This window comes from Micropterus dolomieu, linkage group LG07, assembly GCF_021292245.1.
Source record: "Micropterus dolomieu isolate WLL.071019.BEF.003 ecotype Adirondacks linkage group LG07, ASM2129224v1, whole genome shotgun sequence".
Taxonomy (NCBI): Eukaryota; Metazoa; Chordata; class Actinopteri; order Centrarchiformes; family Centrarchidae; genus Micropterus; species Micropterus dolomieu.
Window position 1 is genome coordinate 12,210,241 of NC_060156.1, and position 18,613 is coordinate 12,228,853.

The 18,613-nt window shown below is 38.9% G+C and overlaps 2 protein-coding genes across 6 annotated transcripts in view; both read right to left on the reverse strand.

Annotated features, from left to right (window-relative positions):
* Positions 1-9,909, reverse strand: part of LOC123973584 (activin receptor type-1C) — an 18,513-nt gene extending 8,604 nt beyond the window's left edge. Inside the window, exons 1-2 of one of the 2 annotated variants that reach the window (XM_046053751.1) lie at positions 9,840-9,909; positions 3,004-3,234 (exon numbers count right to left, since the gene is read on the reverse strand). In XM_046053751.1, the coding sequence (XP_045909707.1) occupies positions 3,004-3,234; positions 9,840-9,909 (301 nt within the window). Of the gene's footprint in view, positions 1-3,003; positions 3,235-5,801; positions 5,877-9,839 lie in introns of those variants that run through there. The other variant, XM_046053752.1, reaches the window with a different exon arrangement.
* Positions 9,910-13,059: 3,150 nt separating this feature from the next.
* The window catches only part of LOC123973298 (activin receptor type-1-like), a 33,177-nt gene continuing 27,623 nt past the window's right edge, over positions 13,060-18,613 (reverse strand). For all 4 annotated transcript variants that reach the window (XM_046053192.1, XM_046053196.1, XM_046053195.1 and 1 more), the window contains 4 exons: positions 17,119-17,394; positions 15,128-15,325; positions 14,255-14,385; positions 13,060-14,149 (listed from right to left, as the gene is read on the reverse strand). In XM_046053192.1, the coding sequence (XP_045909148.1) occupies positions 14,015-14,149; positions 14,255-14,385; positions 15,128-15,325; positions 17,119-17,394 (740 nt within the window). In that variant the 3' untranslated portion in view covers positions 13,060-14,014. The remainder of the gene's footprint in view (positions 14,150-14,254; positions 14,386-15,127; positions 15,326-17,118; positions 17,395-18,613) is intronic.

The window sequence follows — 18,613 nt, forward strand, 5'->3', positions numbered from 1 at the left end:
GCTGCAGCCTGCTCCAGCCAGGTTCTTCCGAAGGCCTCTCTGAGTACACACACATACAATAAGACAATGCAGCCAGTATTTTCTTCTTTGTGAAAAATAAACAACCTTGTACCTTGTATATTGTTAAAATATTGCAGTTCCCTGAAATTTAATTCTTAAGACAAAGAATCAGCAGAATGAGGGAATTAAGTTCATCACTGAGCTAAGCTCCCTATGATTGTTGCACCCTCTGGTGGTCGTTGTTGATTCTGGCATTAAGTGTGATTGTGGACTGAAATAATCCTCTCAAGTACACAATATATTAACAGAAGTGCATGACCACTGCTGGCATACACTGATGTACTATATATCAGAAAAACACTTGCCTAACCTTAACACAAGCTCAGCAAAATGAAGTCATCACCCTGTTGACAATCTGAAAATTCAGTGAGGTGGAAATTGTACATTTGGCAGATGTGCTGCCATTTATTAGTTTTCACTGCCCATAAATGCTATTAATCAAATGCAATAAAGAGATACAGAGGCAGAAGCTTTTAGTGCCAAAAAATGTTTCTCCAAAAAGCAAAAATCAAAAATGTTTTTCTTTTGTGTGACATGCACTGATCAACAACAGGTGCACTATCAGACCTTGTAATAAATTGTGGGTTTGGCAAAATAATGTAACCCGGCATTTCTATCTCTGACCTTCATTCTGTCTGTGGGTGGACAGAGGAGACCTGGACACAAACAAAAATAGCAGAGCTGGTGGGCGCTGTGATAACATGAGATTTAAAGACTTGCTCACAAAACAATGCACAGTGAACAGTGTAATAGCACTGTAGTATAGGACTACAATGAAATCATATAGGTCTGAGGAAATATTAAATATAAAATTTTGTACTATAAAGACTGTAACTTTGGATGACGCCCATATTATTTGGCCAACTTAGATTGCTGTAGCCTCATATTAACTTCAGGAACAATTACAGGAACTAATAACTCTTTTAACCTACACATGAGCCTGTGACTATTGTGATAATAAAGAAGTGAAATCCCAAATCTGTGTGATGAAGTGTTTCTTTAGCCTTTTCATCTTCTCCTCACCAGGAGTGCCTCAAACATGCGACATCTGCAGATGGCCCAATGCGCACAGCAACACGTCGTGAACTAAACCACAGTTTCCTAAGACATCTTTAGCCTTTTACCTAAATACATATCCTGCCATGTGTCCGAATGGACCTCAGCAGATATGGTGCAAAACAAGAAACTCCTCTCCTCTGGCCCAGTGGCAAAAGACCTTCTACAAACTGCAACTGCACTGTTCAAACTGTTGATATGACACAACATATAAATAAATGTTTAGAAATTAGGGAAAGAACAATGCCGTGGCTATCCTGGTCAAAGTTTTAAAGGACAATTAACTAAACTACACTGTTAAAACAGCTACACAAAAACCCTTCACCACTTCCTAAAACATAACCTTATAACTCTAAATGCATTCTACTATTCAGGCCTGTATAGATGTCACAGCAAGGGCACCGATGAAAAAGTCTTTATGTATAAATAACACACTGGAAGAGCTCGTATGTTGATATTTCGCAGAGCAGTGGAACAGATTGATTGTGGTGTCCTCATTCACAGTCAACACCACCACAGCCTCAGGGTGCTGCCCTGACCCATCTCATCAACAATCTGCAGCACTTTAACTCTCCTGTATCACCTCTTCATTTGACAGTGACCACTGTCTGATAATGCCACCTAATCAAAATTATTTGTTTAATGTGTTTAATTTTATTACTGTATTATTTGTGTTATTGTATTATTGTTTAAGTAAGCACATCGTGAGCATTGTATAATCCAATTCCTCGTATGTGTACACATACCTGGCAATAAAGCTGATTCTGATTCTGATTTATCTAAATCAGTTGGGGATTTATCTTAATAAAAAACACTTTGTTTTCTTAGTTTTTTCTTTCAGTCAGTGTTAAAAATTAAGAAGGGACTAATGTTTGTTTAAAACTGTGACCAAGATTAAATATTGTCAAAAGTTTAAAAATGCATGAAGAGGAACTTTACGCTGTTCTGGTCTAAGAGGTACAGAGTTCTAAATTGCCCAAAAATATGAACATGGTCACCAACAGCGAGATGTGTTTCCCTTTAGTATAATCGATTTGGGTGCTCCACCTGAATAGATTTTTTTCTGTATTAACACAACTCCAAAAAGATGCTAATGTTGCTCCATATCTTACTTGATAACCATGTCAACTCAACTAGTTATGAAGTTCTGCCAGAAAATGGCCAGAAAAACTGATTAATATAGTTTTAACAAATCTGATTTAAATTCTTTATGCATGATCCAATTTACATGGGCCTATGAAGTATTTAAATTGCTGTGCTATGTTACAAATTAACTGAAAAAACATAAAATACATTAGACACTAATTTATGCATTGCAGCAGTGTAACACAAAACCACTGTGAACCACCATGCTAAGTGTAACTCTGAACTCCCGGTGTTTTCCACTGAATTGCATATCCACAGGTGTAGTAGCAAATCCTCTGCATTAAGGCCAACTTCCACCCAGCAGACCCATGAGAGGCTTTTAACTTGCAGGAGGACTACATGCCTGGCAAAGTATTTATTTATAAATCAGTGGAGGGAGGGGGAGCGTCACTAACTGCCATCCCTTTGGCTCTGCCAGATTTGTTATGTCACAGGATCTAGTAGGATCAGCATCCACCTCGTCTAGCCGGGGCCAGAATGAGTGGGAAATCCAACACTGATTGGGCTTGCGTTGCTGTCGAATGAATATTGTAACTACTGAGCAATGTGACATTAACTGACTGTCAGAGGGGATGAATCCATCTTTCCTTTTTTTCATACCTTTTTTGTCTCTTTTTTTCATTGCAAAATATTCATCTTTATTGGTTTCAATAAAAATGCATGAATTTAAATAAATAACTAAAAGACAACCAGAGATGGAGGCAAGATTTGATCAGTTCAGACACATCATATCGGCAGTACCTGGGTGTAGGTGCAGAGTTTCATTGTTGCAGAAGTCAGTGAAGCAGCAGTTCCTTTTGGAGACATTTCGGGAGCTGTAGCAAAAGACCTGGCCCTTCATCTCAGAGGGCGACAGGCAGGACTTGACCGTCTCCTCCTTCCCGTCAATTAACATCACAGAGTTCCAGCAGGCGCCGTCTGCAGTCGTCTCACAGGTGTGGTTGGCGCACAGCTGGCACACACACTTCAGACCTGAAACACATTGTATTACTTAAGACGGTTGGATAACTATTTTCTTCACAGGCACTTTCTTGGTAATTCATTGATTTGTAACATCGCTGAGGGGCAATAGGACACTAGACAAACAGTTTAATTCACAGACTGTCATGGCCAGTGGTTTTTAACTCTTTAGAGGCAGGATGCTCCTGTTACATAAGGAGGTCCATGCTCTTAAATGGCTGAAGGTGGAGGAACCAGAGTAATACCTCTTAGTTTAACACCCAGATAATCTTGTGTTCTACTTGGAGCTGCTGTCATTCTTTGTTTGATAAGACTGTGGGTGATTGATAAGCAAGCCGCACTGCCTGCTCACTGGAGATGAACTGTGAGAATATTGTATGTTATACAATTAAAGTGTTTTTAATATATCCAGTAGCACAGAATTTATAGCTGTGCTACTGATAAAAGGTAAGTATAAATCATAGTATGAAGTTAAATAAATACAAATATTCATCATAAATCTCACTGACAAAACAGGACGTTTTTGATCATTTGAAGCATTTTTGAAATTTTGAAAAATGAACAGTAACAACCTCTTTTTAACTTCATGCAATTGAGTTAGCTCAGTGAACAAAAACCTTACATTTAATGTGGGTGTGTCAGTTTATTTCTGTATCATTATAGAAACTGGTGGCTGCTGTCTGAAATTTCAGGCCATATGTGTGCAGTTAGTGGTTGTGACAAAAACATTCCCCAAAACTATTTTTGTCAGGAAGATTCACTGCTGATGCAAAGCATCCTGTGTCCTCTTTACACACGCTTATTCTTGCCAGTGTAACTGTATTTGTCTTATATCAACAATACGTGAAAATTGCTTTAGGTCAGGTAACCTGACATGAACTTGACACGAAACTAGGAAGTCTGGATATGGTTGAAAGGGACTATTGTTTTTTCTAGCCCATCGTAAATCTTCATGAATTCTTCTAATATGATTGCATTTGAAATTGTTTTTGTGTTTTGTGTTCTACCACTGAATGTGAAGCCCATTTGGCCAATTTCCAACTAGTCCTCATGAATAGTAACAGTTTTGGCAGTATATTATAGATATTACATCCAGTATGTGTGGCCATACAGCTGGAATTTTAGAATGTACAGGAACAGCAAGGATTAAAAAATTAAGGAAAAACAATAGAGACATTACAAAATAAAATGCTTATAATGTCAACCGCTTTAATCTGTACTTGTGATCATCTGACTGTTGTTAAGGTTTTCAAGGAGGCAACTCAATAGCCACAAACTCTCTGATTTCAACCTGGGCTTGGGGAACATTACCCCACGCTAATTCTGACCCCTACAGACAACCAGTGTTGAAAAGGCATAATCAGAGTTATTAATGAACTGTGTGAGGATTTTGTTAAAAGTCTGGCACAGGCTTTTTTTGACCCCTTGTGGCCTGGAAGTGGAGCAATCTAAGTATGTATATTGCACATGTATTGCAATCCAAGGAGGGGGAAAAAAGCATTACTAAATCTTTAAAAGATCTTGACAGATAAGAACAGGAATTAAACTAGATACATTTCACAACTGGAAGCAACAACATCAGGACACTTTCTTGAGATAGTGACCAAAGTTCATGCTGTGAACACAAGTGAAAGCGGTGTTTTTAAATGTGTATGGTGCAATGCATGGATTCAGTCAGTGACAGGATTTATCTTTTTATGTCAGTGATCTGAAGTCGTTCAGAGTTGCTAAACAATGCAGTAAGGAGGATGGGCTGTTAAGGTCATATGGCTTAAATGAAAGATACGCCTGCGTGCCATCCATGTAGCCGTTATAAGAAATGTGTTTAATACAAGGTTTTTATTATATAAAAGAGTACATGATGGGATCATGGATTGATCTCTGGGGCACACCGTAACAAAGCTTTCCTATTGAACAGATATGAAGAGAAAGAGTTGCGACTCTACAACATTGAGCTAGTGTTGCAGATGGAGTGATAAATACTTCAACAAAAAAGGCTGGCATTGTTGATAAATTTTTCTTAAAGTCAATATATCCCATGAATAAAACAAAGCCAACAAGATATTAGTTTGTCTCTCAACACTATCTGATTTCCCTACCCTGTTTCTTTATTGTGCACACTGGATCACTGAAGGAATGCTACTTCTTGGTTATAGGTATAGAGTACTATGTATGGAGAGAATGACAATAAATCTTACATTGACCTTGTAGCAGTCACTCCTACCTACTGAAGATGTTACTGTTTAAAAATGCTTATTTATTTAACATAATTTTAAAAAATGTAAATGGTTCAGTAATTTCCTAAAAGCACTGTAGTTTTTAGACAGTATTACTTACAATTGAATGAATATTGCATTCTTTCAGATGCAGATTAAAATACATTTGGTGCACCAGTGACTATTTAAAGCACCAAGATTGTGAAGGATTGACTCAAAATAAACAACAGTGCTCATAGTCATTGTAACAAAGCAACATATCAACCAGCTTGGCGTGTACATTTTATCAGGATAATTCCAACATCAGTTTTTTGTCTTTTAATGGGATTTTTGGAATTAAGAAAAATACAGAATACCACCAACCTTTTGTTTTAAACTGCTTTGTAAAAGCTCCTCCAACAGTAAAACAGACATCTTGAGATCAGGACTTCAGTTCAGGGCAAGGCTAACTGAAATATGACAAAGTAACGCTTCACTTTTATAGCACACCTGGGAGTTGCTTGGCAACAACGTTCAGGGACAATGGTTGTTTAATGAGATTTTAATATATTCTAACTCTGTAACTGAGTTGGTGTTTTTTAAGCTTTTTTTATGTGTTCAGTTGCTTCTTTATTCACATGTGGTGATATGGAAGTAATATATTCAAAATGTTCTCCATTGTTTAGCATTATTAGAAGCAAAAGGACTGGTTTGGGGAATATGTGCCATAAACACCAAAACTGCGTTTAGTTTGCAAAGCGGAAGTGCACGCTTAAAACAGTGTTATGCTCTCAGAAGATAACAGTCAGCAAAATCACATGCTGGTGTCTTGCTGGAACAACAAACTCCACACCAAAGACAGTGAAAAGAAAAACACCTATCTTTCATTTAGTAATGGTAAAAAAAATAAAAATTAAGAACAAAGTGAACATAACATTTTAGTTTATTTTCATTTACATCAGGACAGGGGTATGGATAGAAGTGGAATCTGATTAGCCACCCCAGGAGCCACCCCATTTTCCCAAACTATGATCTGCCCAGTCAGAGGCAGCAACTTAGTCTGAACCAACTGTTGAAGGTACAATTTCTTTTTGAGGACTCAAAGAATAAAGTACAGATGCTTTATATTACATTTGTATGTTGTGATCGGTTTATTTATCTTTTTTTAAGTTTAAACACTGGAATGTAAGATACTGTAATGTTAGTAATTAGATTAGACATGAGAAATGGTAAATTAATGATTATTCTCTATCTCTCTCTCTCTGTGTGTGTGAATACTTCATCCCACCACTGCATGTCACCCCCAAACATAATAAACCCGGACAAGCCATTGCATCAGGCCATATATTTTTTGTCACATTGGATCTACTGTAACATTTTCTCTACCCACCTTGCAAAAAATAATCTTTGCATGACAAATCCAGCCTTGCCATTCTTTGTAGGGTAAGGTTAGCATTAAAGGCGAATTCCCTCATTTAGTTAAGGTAGTGAAAGGTGGGACTAGAGCCTACCTGAAGGTTTCACTGAACGGCATATAGTCTAATATGACACTGTTACAAAGTTGGACAACTGCTCCCTCCATAGAATTTCCCACCTTATCTCACAGCTATATTTTCAACTCTCTCTGCTTCCATTTTTATGACATACAGCAGGTGTTCAACCGGTGTCACTTTACATGTGACTTCATATTGATTATGGTTTCAAATGTTCTGTACCTCTCCATAGTGCATCAGTGAGCCACTACAAACAAAACATTTCTGTAATTTCAATCAAACATTCTTCACACACATCCTGGAATGTGTGCACACGTTTCATATCATTCTCCAGAAACTCCAAACTGGTTCGAATAGCTCTGCAGCTCCCCTCAATCATGGAGGAGATATGAGCAATTCCCTAGGTGAACAGAGTTGATAATAAGAATGCACTACTACTACTGTTCATACTGTTCATATTCATATTGTATATACTGCATCCACCTACCACATGGAGATAACACCACACATAATACTTATTTATTCCAGCATTCTTTGCACTCATCACACTGTGTACATGTATGCTTGTATGTGTATGTGCACCTGTACATCACATCCACCTCCGACATGTTCATAATAATAACAATAATGGTAATAATAATTTTTCTCCTGCACCACCTTTGCACTATTGTGTCAATCTGTCCGTTTTTGTTCATAGTGTGTATATATATCTGTTCCCAATACTGTAGCCTGCGTTTGATTATTATTGTCTTATTGTATTATTGTATAAGTAAGCACACCGTGAGCATTGTCCAGAGTCAAGTTCCTCAGATGTGTACACATACCTGGCAATAAATCTGATTCTGATTCTGATGTACTCCTACACTTTAAAGTGCAACAAAAAATGCAATGCAATCAATTAGAACTGAATTCCTCCTCTGAGATGTTGTAGCAAACACTTGATCAGCACGAGTAGAGAGGAGGTGTAGGGATAAACTATTCTTAACAACCTTTTTATAAAAAATTATTAAGATGCAATTCCAATTTAGAGAAGTATAGTGCATGCATTTTTTACCACATAGGTCTTCACTGATTAAACGGTCTTGTGATTGCTTGTTGTAAAAACACGGGTATCACATTACAAATGAAGCTATCATGTAGAGAGATAGAATGTGACACCTTAATGGTACTTAGAATCTCCTTCATTTGAACTCTGTATTTTTAATCTATCTGTATTATGCAGCCTGTCTCAGAGCTGATTAGCTGAATTTGTGCATTCAAGTATGTTTACCAAAAGAAAGTGTGCAATTACTGCACTTCTATCCTTTGCTGTGTATAAAACAAGAGATGCCTTCCAACAGTTTGTCCCCTCTACAAAACCACACCTCCCTGCTTGCCCGATTGGAAACATACTATAACAGCTCCCACACACCTCGCTGTCAAACAGGCACAAGCTCCACTTCAAGTTTGTGTTATTGTCTTGTTCTAAGCCTGAAACATTAGCAGCCAAAACAAAGGGAAACAGGTCAGCACACTGCCAGCATTTCTGTCTTTAACTTTATTAGACATACAAGCTTTCTGTCACACAACCATTTATCAGGACGTGCGCCAGGACAAGCCAGGCGGGCAACACCAATAGGTGCAACGTGCTAACATTTTTTCTTTTATAGTTAATAGTTCATCTGTTTATGAACCTGCACCTGTTGACAAATCAGGTACAGCAGGTGAGTGGCTGCTTGTTTACTTTACACTAAATGTATAGGAGGCATTTGTGTTGCAAGCAGCCACTATTCATTACACTTTATTTTATCACATGAAATGCAGCATTACAGCCTGGGGACCACCACTTGCTGTGTCAATTAGGGTTGCTACTGTAGTTAATTTTCATTATCAGTTAATCTGCTGATTATTTTCTCAAGCAATTATTGGGTCTTAAAAACATGCCAATCACACCTTCCTAAAGACCAAGGTGACACCTATAAATTGCCTTTTTTGTCTTACCAGTAGTCCAAAACACAAAGATATTCACTATCATTTATGGCAAGATAAAGCTGCAAATCCTCACATTGGAGAAGCTGGAACCAGAGAATGAATTAAATATTATTTTCTGTCAACTGATCAATCAATTAATCAACTGATTGTTTTAGCTCTTGTGTAAATTTTGTCAAACAAATTTTTTATTATCTAACAAACAACTTTAATCTTTAATATACAGACAGGAAAAAGGTCTCCAGAAAAAGACCCTTCAGATCCTAAACAGATGTGACAATAAAGTAAAGCCATCCTGCTGTATGAAACTAGCCTACAAAGTTTTGCCCAAAACACTGACTCCATCATCACATGGTCTTACAGCATCAGTACTAACTGGGAAATGGCAACAAAGAATAAACTGACAATATTTTACAATGTTTTGAAAGTCTGCCCAATTATTTTTCTACCAAGCACTCAATCTAATTTATAAGTAAGCTATTTTTGAAAACAACTTAAAACACATGGTCTATGAACAGTTCCTGCACTACAAGTGACCCAACATGGAAGAACAGGTTGTAGGAGCCAGCTTTATATTTTCTTTAGATAGATGGTCTTTGCATTCAGAACTTTAACAGCAAAATAAATTAAGCCTAATTTTTAAAATAGTAGCCTATTTTTCTTTCTAATTTTTTAATTTACAAAGGTGCGCTGTTATTTAACTTTTATTAGTAGACCTATAAAATAATGCGCCCTTCAAAGTTAAACAAACTTTATTCATGCTGTGTGATGACATAACCCATAATTCTTGAAACTGTGTTAACACCTCTCTCATACTGGCGATATAAAAAGTCAACTGAAATAACTATCTATCCTATTTACCCAGCAATTTATATGGTAAGCACTTCACTAACTCACATTAAACCAAATTAATGCATTTGATTAACGTAATACAAACTGTGGGATCTGTCAGCTACTGTACCTGCAGTCAGCTGGGCGAAAGACAGAAAGATCAACGCCGCTTGAAAGCTCTGCTTCCTGGGACAAGTCATGGCAAGAGCCGCATCTGCTCCCTCTCCGACGCACCGTGTACACAGCTACTCTACAGAAACAACATTACACATTGCGGTGAAGTCCGTCGGCCATGCAGCCCGCACAAATGCCTCGCAGTAAATGCGGGGAGGAAACTGAAACGCAATGAGAGGTTTGCTCCGCCTCTGTTGACTGGGATTTAAGAGGATTAGCGCTGCAGACCTCCGATAAAGACATGTGAATGAGAGCCAGAGAGAAAGTGTGTTGCACATCCATTTAACTGCTGCAGGTCCAGTAAAACACCACCTCCTGTCTACATATTGAATATGGAAATTTCTTCAATTCACGGAGGTGTCACTTATTTATAAGTGCTTGCTGAGGACAGGAACCAGGTCAAACTGTTCCTACACTGAATAGGTTAATGTAATCCAGAGTTTTTTAAGGACACTATTAAAATGACAATCTACTTGATTACAGAGCCAATCTGTATATATGATAAATAATGTATATGACCACTGAACTCCTGATTGAGCACAACAAGCAATCCCAACACGCACAATGCATTGACTTGTCTCCAAGTCCATGTGTACATAGGCCTACTAGGGCCAATAAATGCTCTATAGTAACATGCATTGGTTTCCAAGGGACAGTAGCCATGGATGGATTATCCTATTTCGGGGCATTGGGGCAAAAAAAATGTGTGTATGTACCTTGTGGCCTCCAAGTTCCCATCAAGCACAGTGCACACAGCACACTATGTACATGGCAGCCTCATTATATGGCCAGAGAACAACCAGTACTCCTATGCTACAAAACTGTCCAAGGTTTTGTGTTAATTAGCTTGTGTTCATTTGACTAAACACAAATTTGTGCACCACTTGAGCCCAATAGAAGCAAAACAAAAGAAGGTCATAAATCAACATTTTGACAGGACCCCTCTCCAACACAGGGCCATAAGATTAGATAATAATGCAGGACCCACCTTTGATGATACTGTACTTGAGGTGCAATACATTTGCAGCTAATTAAATTACAAAGACCAATTGACAAGTTTGTGGCCCCTGAGGGACTGGGTTTCATGCTTTGCCTGGTTGGTAATACAGCCTATCTCTCTCCCTTGTGGCCTCTCCCTGGATGTTAGCAGAACTTAGGTCAGCAAAACCGAGGAAACCAGCCCAGACAGGCACCTGCTCATCCTGTCCAACCGAGCAGAGGGCAAACACTTACAGGTGGTGAATACCAAATGAGTCTGCCGCACATTAAGCTCAGTGTAAAGTTCCAGCTCAACTCACCTGCAAGTGAGAAGTTATTTACTGCAAGTCATATGCGACCAAGCTGTGTTTCTGCTGCTCAGGCTCCATAGCAACCACCAGGGAGAGTGACTGAGTGAACTGAGCTTAAAACCAAAGTCTACTTGAGCAAAAAACAGAAGTGCAAAATGTAATATTTTATATATTCACAGTAAAGGCCAAGCAGGCTACATGTTCTGTACAAACAGCACAGCTTTGGAAACAATAGGAATACTTGTTGATCTAACTACTGAATCCAGTAACCTCGACTCTATTATGGGTTCTGCAAACACTACTAATACTGTAAGCTCTGCTCTTGCTATACCAATTGGGACTGTAGAAAGGCTTTAAAATGTTGGCCACACAAATACAATTGTAGTAGGCAATAATCATCATTAATTTATTATAATCACATTATAATAAATGAATAAATTGACTACAGTCTTTCTGGAAGGGGAAAACAGATTACAACTTATTCCACTCAGTGTGCACTGAAGTACACGGCAGGTATACAGACCCAGTACAGGACTAGAAGTAATGGAGTCAAACCTCTGTGCTCTGTGTGTGTAGGCAGGATCAAATGACAATGAATATGAAGACGGTCTACGTAACGAAAGTCTGACAGCTGTCGATACACGCAAGAACGGCGTCTCGGCCGTGTCAGGCATCCACTGTTGTGTTTCTATCATCTGGCCCACAACGCTCCTCTAGCATATAAATCTGTCTGAGAACCATCGGGAGGAGCCCAGTTTCTGTTTGACATCTGCCAAGCTGCGCAAGCAGTTTCAGTTTACAGCTGGCAGGGGAAATGTCTGGGATTATGACCTTTTCAAAATGAATATAAATTAATTTGTTGCATTATCAGTGCAGATGTTAAGCTTTTTACAGGAAATAGATAGTTGTGTAAAAATAACTGTATATCAGTGAATGAATTCGGCGTCAACGAACATTTCTACTGACAAAAACAGAGGCAGCCACTGGAAAATGGAATGTGGGTTTTAGCTGGAAGGCTGACAGCTACAATAGTTCACTTCATTTGGAAAGGTAAATGACTTCGCCCTGACTACATACTGTGGTCACAGTTTCTTATTGGACTTACAAATCACAAGAGAATGATTGAGGCTATATGGGTTTGATTTGAAACCATAGTTGGTACAGATGGTATTCAAATGAAAACTACAGGACCAAAGTTCCTCAGTATTGAAGATCCTGACTAATTAAAAAGATTCAAAATTAGACAACTTTAACACTACTATCTAAACACCAAAGACCAGGAATGACTAAATTAACATGGGCAGAGAAATCAAAGATGTTCTCAGCAACACAAAGTCAGACAAGAGTCTAGCAGCTCTGTTAGGCTGTACTAACAATAACAATTTGATAATCAGCACTAAACACTCAGTACAGCTGAGGATGATGGGAATGTCATTAGTGTTGCTGGTATTTGGTCATAAACCAAAGTACTGGAGAAATTAAATGCTTGACCTGGTGATGGTGCTAGATGATAAGTCAGAAAAGTCAGCCACCAAACTCAGGACATGTCATCTGGGAAACATGTTGAAATTTGTACCAATCCATCTGGGAGCTGTTGAAATATTTTACAGGATATGTGAAAACTTTGACCTGCTGGGGGCACTGCAGGAAATGCCAGCCAAAAGTCATCAAGGCACATCGTCCGGGCACCGTGAACATCTGTGCAAAGTTTCATCGTAATTCATCCAGTACTTGTTAATACTGATATTGATAGATACTTCAGTCTGGACAAAAGTGGTGGCCTGACCGACTCACCAACATTGCCAGCCCTGGAGACACGCTGCTAGCATGGCTAAAAATAAACGAATCTACTAGATGCAGCATCAAGACAAATAAAGACAAATAAAACACATTTTTTTCTATTTAATTAATATAAATCACTAATTGATATAAAATGTTAAAGAAATAAAAAAGGCTGAAGTTTGACTTCATTTACTTGACAATGCACGTGTTAAGACAGTATACAGGCTTTACAGGCTTACTCACAGGCCTCTGGAGGAATAGATTTCAGCATCATCTAGCAGATATTTTATTTGTTCTTTTAGCATTTGTCTGTAAAGCTGAAGAAACAAAACATAGAACAGGTACATAATTCAATGTAAAATCCATGGTGATATACAAAAGGTTTGCGACAGACTACCTTTAGTTGGACAATATCTCAGGAAAGGAACAGTGCCGCTGATGCAGCTGTACAACAAAATGTTAACAGGACTGTTGAGATCCCAAGAAACTTGTTCTGACAGTATTGTAAACAGAGGTTCATGACACACAAAGTAAAACATAACACTGTTTGCTGTGATCACTGTATGAGAAAGTATGCAGGTTAAATTGGCAAATTGACTTCTTTTCCAAATGAATCCACCATAATGCAAATAAACATTTCAGTACAATTAAAGAGCTAAAGTGACAATGCTAATATGTTCGGATATTTTTGGGAAAAACTAAAACGAAGGTCTCTCTGTCAAACGAAATCTGCGGTTCTAACAAAAGCAAGCTTACTCAAATGCCCAGGTGACGGTGTCGTCCTTGAAAAACATTGCTAACAGTCCAGCTCCTATGTCATACATTGAATAGATATTTTCCTATTTCCAAGACCACTGGCAGTCTCAGAAATGCCTGGTAAGCCATCTTTGGATGCCAAAATGTGTCCCGTCAAGTGTTTTAAAATAAATATAGGTCTGTGCCACTATAAGGGCACCGAACCCATCAAATCTCTTGTCTTGTGAGATTTCTTTAAGATGGTCCACCCTCTGGATGTCTTCAAAGGCCTTTAGTATGTCTGCCTCTTCTTCTCAAGGCATGCTCAAATGTCTGTTTTGATTTTGTCCAGAGAGTTGTCGATCTTTGTCAGAGTCTTTTTGATGCGTAACGCTGTTAATCTGGCCGATGGATTCTGGTACCAGCACTCCTTCATGAGTTTAGACATGGAGGTTAAAGTCTAAAAATGAATCAGGAGACATTCATCAATCAGTGTGCCCCTTACAGAATGTAAATATTTCTGGATAACAAACAAACACACTTTGACTGTTTAAATATTACTTACTGGGTCTGAAAACCATCTGTTTGGGATGTTGGGCCGCTGCTGATCCACACACACAACCTTCTTCATATCCTCAAAACTGGGATCACTTGGGACGACGTCATGAAAAGGTGGCTTGTAGTCTTCGACAATGCCTGCAAGCAGAGCAAGCAACAATTCACTTTCAAGATCGCATCACTCAAAACAAAGTGTAAAATACGAGTCTTACTAACATTAAACACAAAAAAAGGATTCATGTTCCGGCACAGCTGTTTTGTCCTTAAGTGCAGCCGTGGGACAAAATAAGAGATATGAGATTACTGTGTCGGGGGAGGGGGGGGGGGGGTAAATCAATATCTTAAGTGTCACTGAAAGCCCAGTCCTACTAAGTCCTACTATAAAGCGATAAACCCATTTGACCGTGAATGGAGGGAAGTAGGTTTTATTTCACCTAAGATGCCTCTGGCTTCTCCAGACACCACACACAGTGGGATGATGATGTGTGTATCAAGGCCAAATCTTTCCATCAATAGCAGAAAAAGCTTTTACTTAGTGTGAGTTAAAGCAATGATGCTGTGTTCATTCTGAAGAGAGCAACATGTTCACAATGATTTCTTTACCAATCAAACACTGTTACTAACCATTTGATCACTAACACATAAATAGGATATCTAGGATACATATTCCGCCAAAATGAGGTTCATCACTTTTTTCTACATGCGTAAGAAACACAGTACCTACCAGCACTATCTACATTTAAAAAAAAGATGTAGATAGTGCTGCCTACAATATGCTGCTTGTAGGAAATGCAGATTTGCGACAACCATAACAGATGGAACTAAGGAAAATTACTACAGTGAATCCAACAGGACCATCTCGTGTAAAACATGTACTGACCATTGCTGACTGTCCTCCTGGCAATCTCCCACAGGACGAGGCCCAGGGCCCAGATGTCCACTCTCTTGAAGGACTCAAAGCAGTCCATCTGGATGGAGTCATCAAGCACTTCAGGGGCCATGTAGCGCTTTGTGCCCACTTTAGGGTTGTTCCCCACATCTAACTCGTTGGTGTCTTGAAAATGCATGACCGCGAGACCTAGCATGAAAAAAAACACAACACTTTTAAAAGTTCTCCTCCGGACATTAGATGTTCAAAAATACGTCAGTGCTTAGAATAACAACACCGTGTAACAATTTTAAAAACTGTTAATTGCTTATGCCTCAAAAGTATAGAAAATACTTAGTATTAATATACTAATAATATAGGCTATTATTCACCACAAACTTCGCTTTTGTGACCAGGATTGTGATATATTGAAATTTACCTATTTCATAATTTGTGTTTAATCCTTCACAGAAAAAAAACAACATTTGAATCCAAATTAACAAGAATACATGTTATACACTGGCTTTGATCTTTGCCTCAGAGAGCTTAGGGGAGAAGTCTTGAAGGTCCTTGAAAGCTGCTGACTCCTTATCTAGAGCTCTGACAAATTGTTTCACTAGGCTCAATTTGATGTGCAGTGGTGGCATCAGCACCTTCCGGCTGTCCACCAGTGGCTCCCACTTGACGTTGTTCCCACAGAGAAATGGGTCTGCTTTTTTTGTGAATTGTGTAACTAAGTATAATTTTACAAAAAAAAAGTTAAATTAAATTTGAAAAAAAAAAAAAAAGAAAGATAAAAATTCCTTCTCTCATTAAAAAAAAATTCTGAATCTATGAATGTGCAACTTATGTTTGTTTTTTGTTTTTTTTTAAATGTTTACTTCTGGACACAGGATGTGTCCTGCTTCACTGGAGGTGTCAAACTTTCACATCACACTTGTGCAATTTGCATAGTAGACCACAAATGTTTTGTGAGGTCACATAATGAAGTGTTAAACTCAGATTTAAGGTGAGCACAGAGAACCTAGCGTCAAATTCTGCACGTACGTCATTCTGCACAGTGAAGTTCAAACATCCGAGTGACAAAGTAACAATAAGCAAAACACACTTTGGAGTGGAGGGAGACAACTGTGGCGAGGACAAAACACTAGATTCACTCCATCAACTGATTTAAATGCTGAAGCGCTACCTGTTCACCATAAACAGCTTCTGTTCCACCATACAGGATGTACTCCGACATAAGAACAACTCACTTGGGAGACAAACAACTAGTACCATGTTTGTCGGAACAGCAAAATGCGTCATCCGGAGCAGTAAACATTTCAAGACTGTCGCCAGGTTATGGCTTGTACCTGAATTAGTTTTTATTCAAGCATCTGCCAACGGAACATTGGTGTATTAGATAAAGTGGTCTGAGTTCCTCTAAATGTGTTTTTGATTAAGGTGCTGGATGGTACATTTAGCAGTGGTTGTTCTTCCTAAATTAACAACAAATATGGTTAAGAGGATAGATGCGATTTTACAGCAGATGCATCTCTTGCGCAATAGCCCATGAACCATAACATTTAATTAACCCTTTCAGTAGCTTTGAGGTGATTAAAATCATCTTGTACTCAAGAGGCATCAGCTGTTACCAGCTCTTTAATAAAGCCATATCATATTAATACAGTGGGAAATATTCAGATCCAAAACTCGCTGTTTTTTGTAGCTGCACCATTCAATCTAATGTAAATATACCAGCTGTTTTGTGCATCATTTTATGCACATTTCCCCAAAATTCAGCCTCACATATTTTGTCTCTTTGGAAATTCTTTAGATTTTAAAATAAAGTTCTGTGGTATTGAACTATGTTTGGCTGCACAGATAAGTGCTCAGCAGGAGACGGCACTGCTTGTGAAGTGATCAAAAGCACATCCTATCCACATCTTTTTGAAGTTGAACTTTTATACCCCTTAGATTAAATGGAGTGGAAATTGATCTTGTAAATCTGTCAGTTTGCTCACCAAGGTCAGCAATGCAGCACTGTCCATTCTTTTTAACCAATATATTTTTGCTCTTGAGGTCTCGGTGGGCGATGGCCGGTTTGCCCTGGGTGCCGAAGATCTCGACGTGGAGATGTGCCAGGCCGCTCGCGATGGAGAGGGCCATGCGGAGGCAGCTGGATGCATCAAGGGTGCTGAGTTGAAGGTAGTCATACAAGGAGCCCATCTCATGGAAGTGAGTGATCAGCCACAACTGAGTGCTGGAGTTCCTGGAGGTCATGTCTGAAGCTATGAAGCCTGCATTGAGAGAAATATATCAATGTATTTAATAAAAAGCTTTGATCAACACATGCAGGATGGTATGTAACCGATGAGAGATGTGTGGGCACTACAGTACAATAAATTTCCAGTAAAGGTAAAGTGGAATGGTCTGCACAAATATTTCTTATTTTTTTAAACAGATAAACACTTTATATTTAAAATTAATAAATAAATATGTGAAGCACTTGAGCCTCTTAAATTTTATTTAATATACAGTGAGGAAAATAAGTATTTGAACACCCTGCTATTTTGCAAGTTCTCCCACTTAGAAATCATGGAGGGGTCTGAAATTGTCATTGTAGGTGCATGTCCACTGTGAGAGACATAATCTAAAAAAAAAAAAATCCAGAAATCACAATGTATGATTTTTTAACTATTTATTTGTATGATACAGCTGCAAATAAGTATTTGAACACCTGGGAAAATCAATGTTAATATTTGGTACAGTAGCCTTTGTGTGCAATTACAGAGGTCAAACGTTTCCTGTAGTTTTTCACCAGGTTTGCACACACTGCAGGAGGGATTTTGGCCCACTCCTCCACACAGATCTTCTCTAGATCAGTCAGGTTTCTGGGCTGTCGCTGAGAAACACGAGTTTGAGCTCCCTCCAAAGATTCTCTATTGGGTTTAGGTCTGGAGACTGGCTAGGCCACGCCAGAACCTTGATATGCTTCTTACAGAGCCACTCCTTGGTTATCCTGGCTGTGTGCTTCGGGTCATTGTCATGTTGGAAGACCCAGCCTCGACCCATCTTCAATGCTCTAACTGAGGGAAGGAGGTTGTTCCCCAAAATCTCGCAATACATGGCCCCGGTCATCCTCTCCTTGATACAGTGCAGTCGCCCTGTCCCGTGTGCAGAAAAACACCCCCAAAGCATGATGCTACCACCCCCATGCTTCACAGTAGGGATGGTGTTCTTGGGATGGTGCTCATCATTCTTCTTCCTCCAAACACGGTTAGTGGAATTATGACCAAAAAGTTCTATTTTGGTCTCATCTGACCACATGACTTTCTCCCGTGACTCCTCTGGATCATCCAAATGGTCATTGGCAAACTGAAGACGGGCCTTGACATGTGCTGGTTTAAGCAGGGGAACCTTCCGTGCCATGCGTGATTTCAAACCGTGACGTCTTAGTGTATTACCAACAGTAACCTTGGAAACGGTGGTCCCAGCTCTTTTCAGGTCATTGACCGG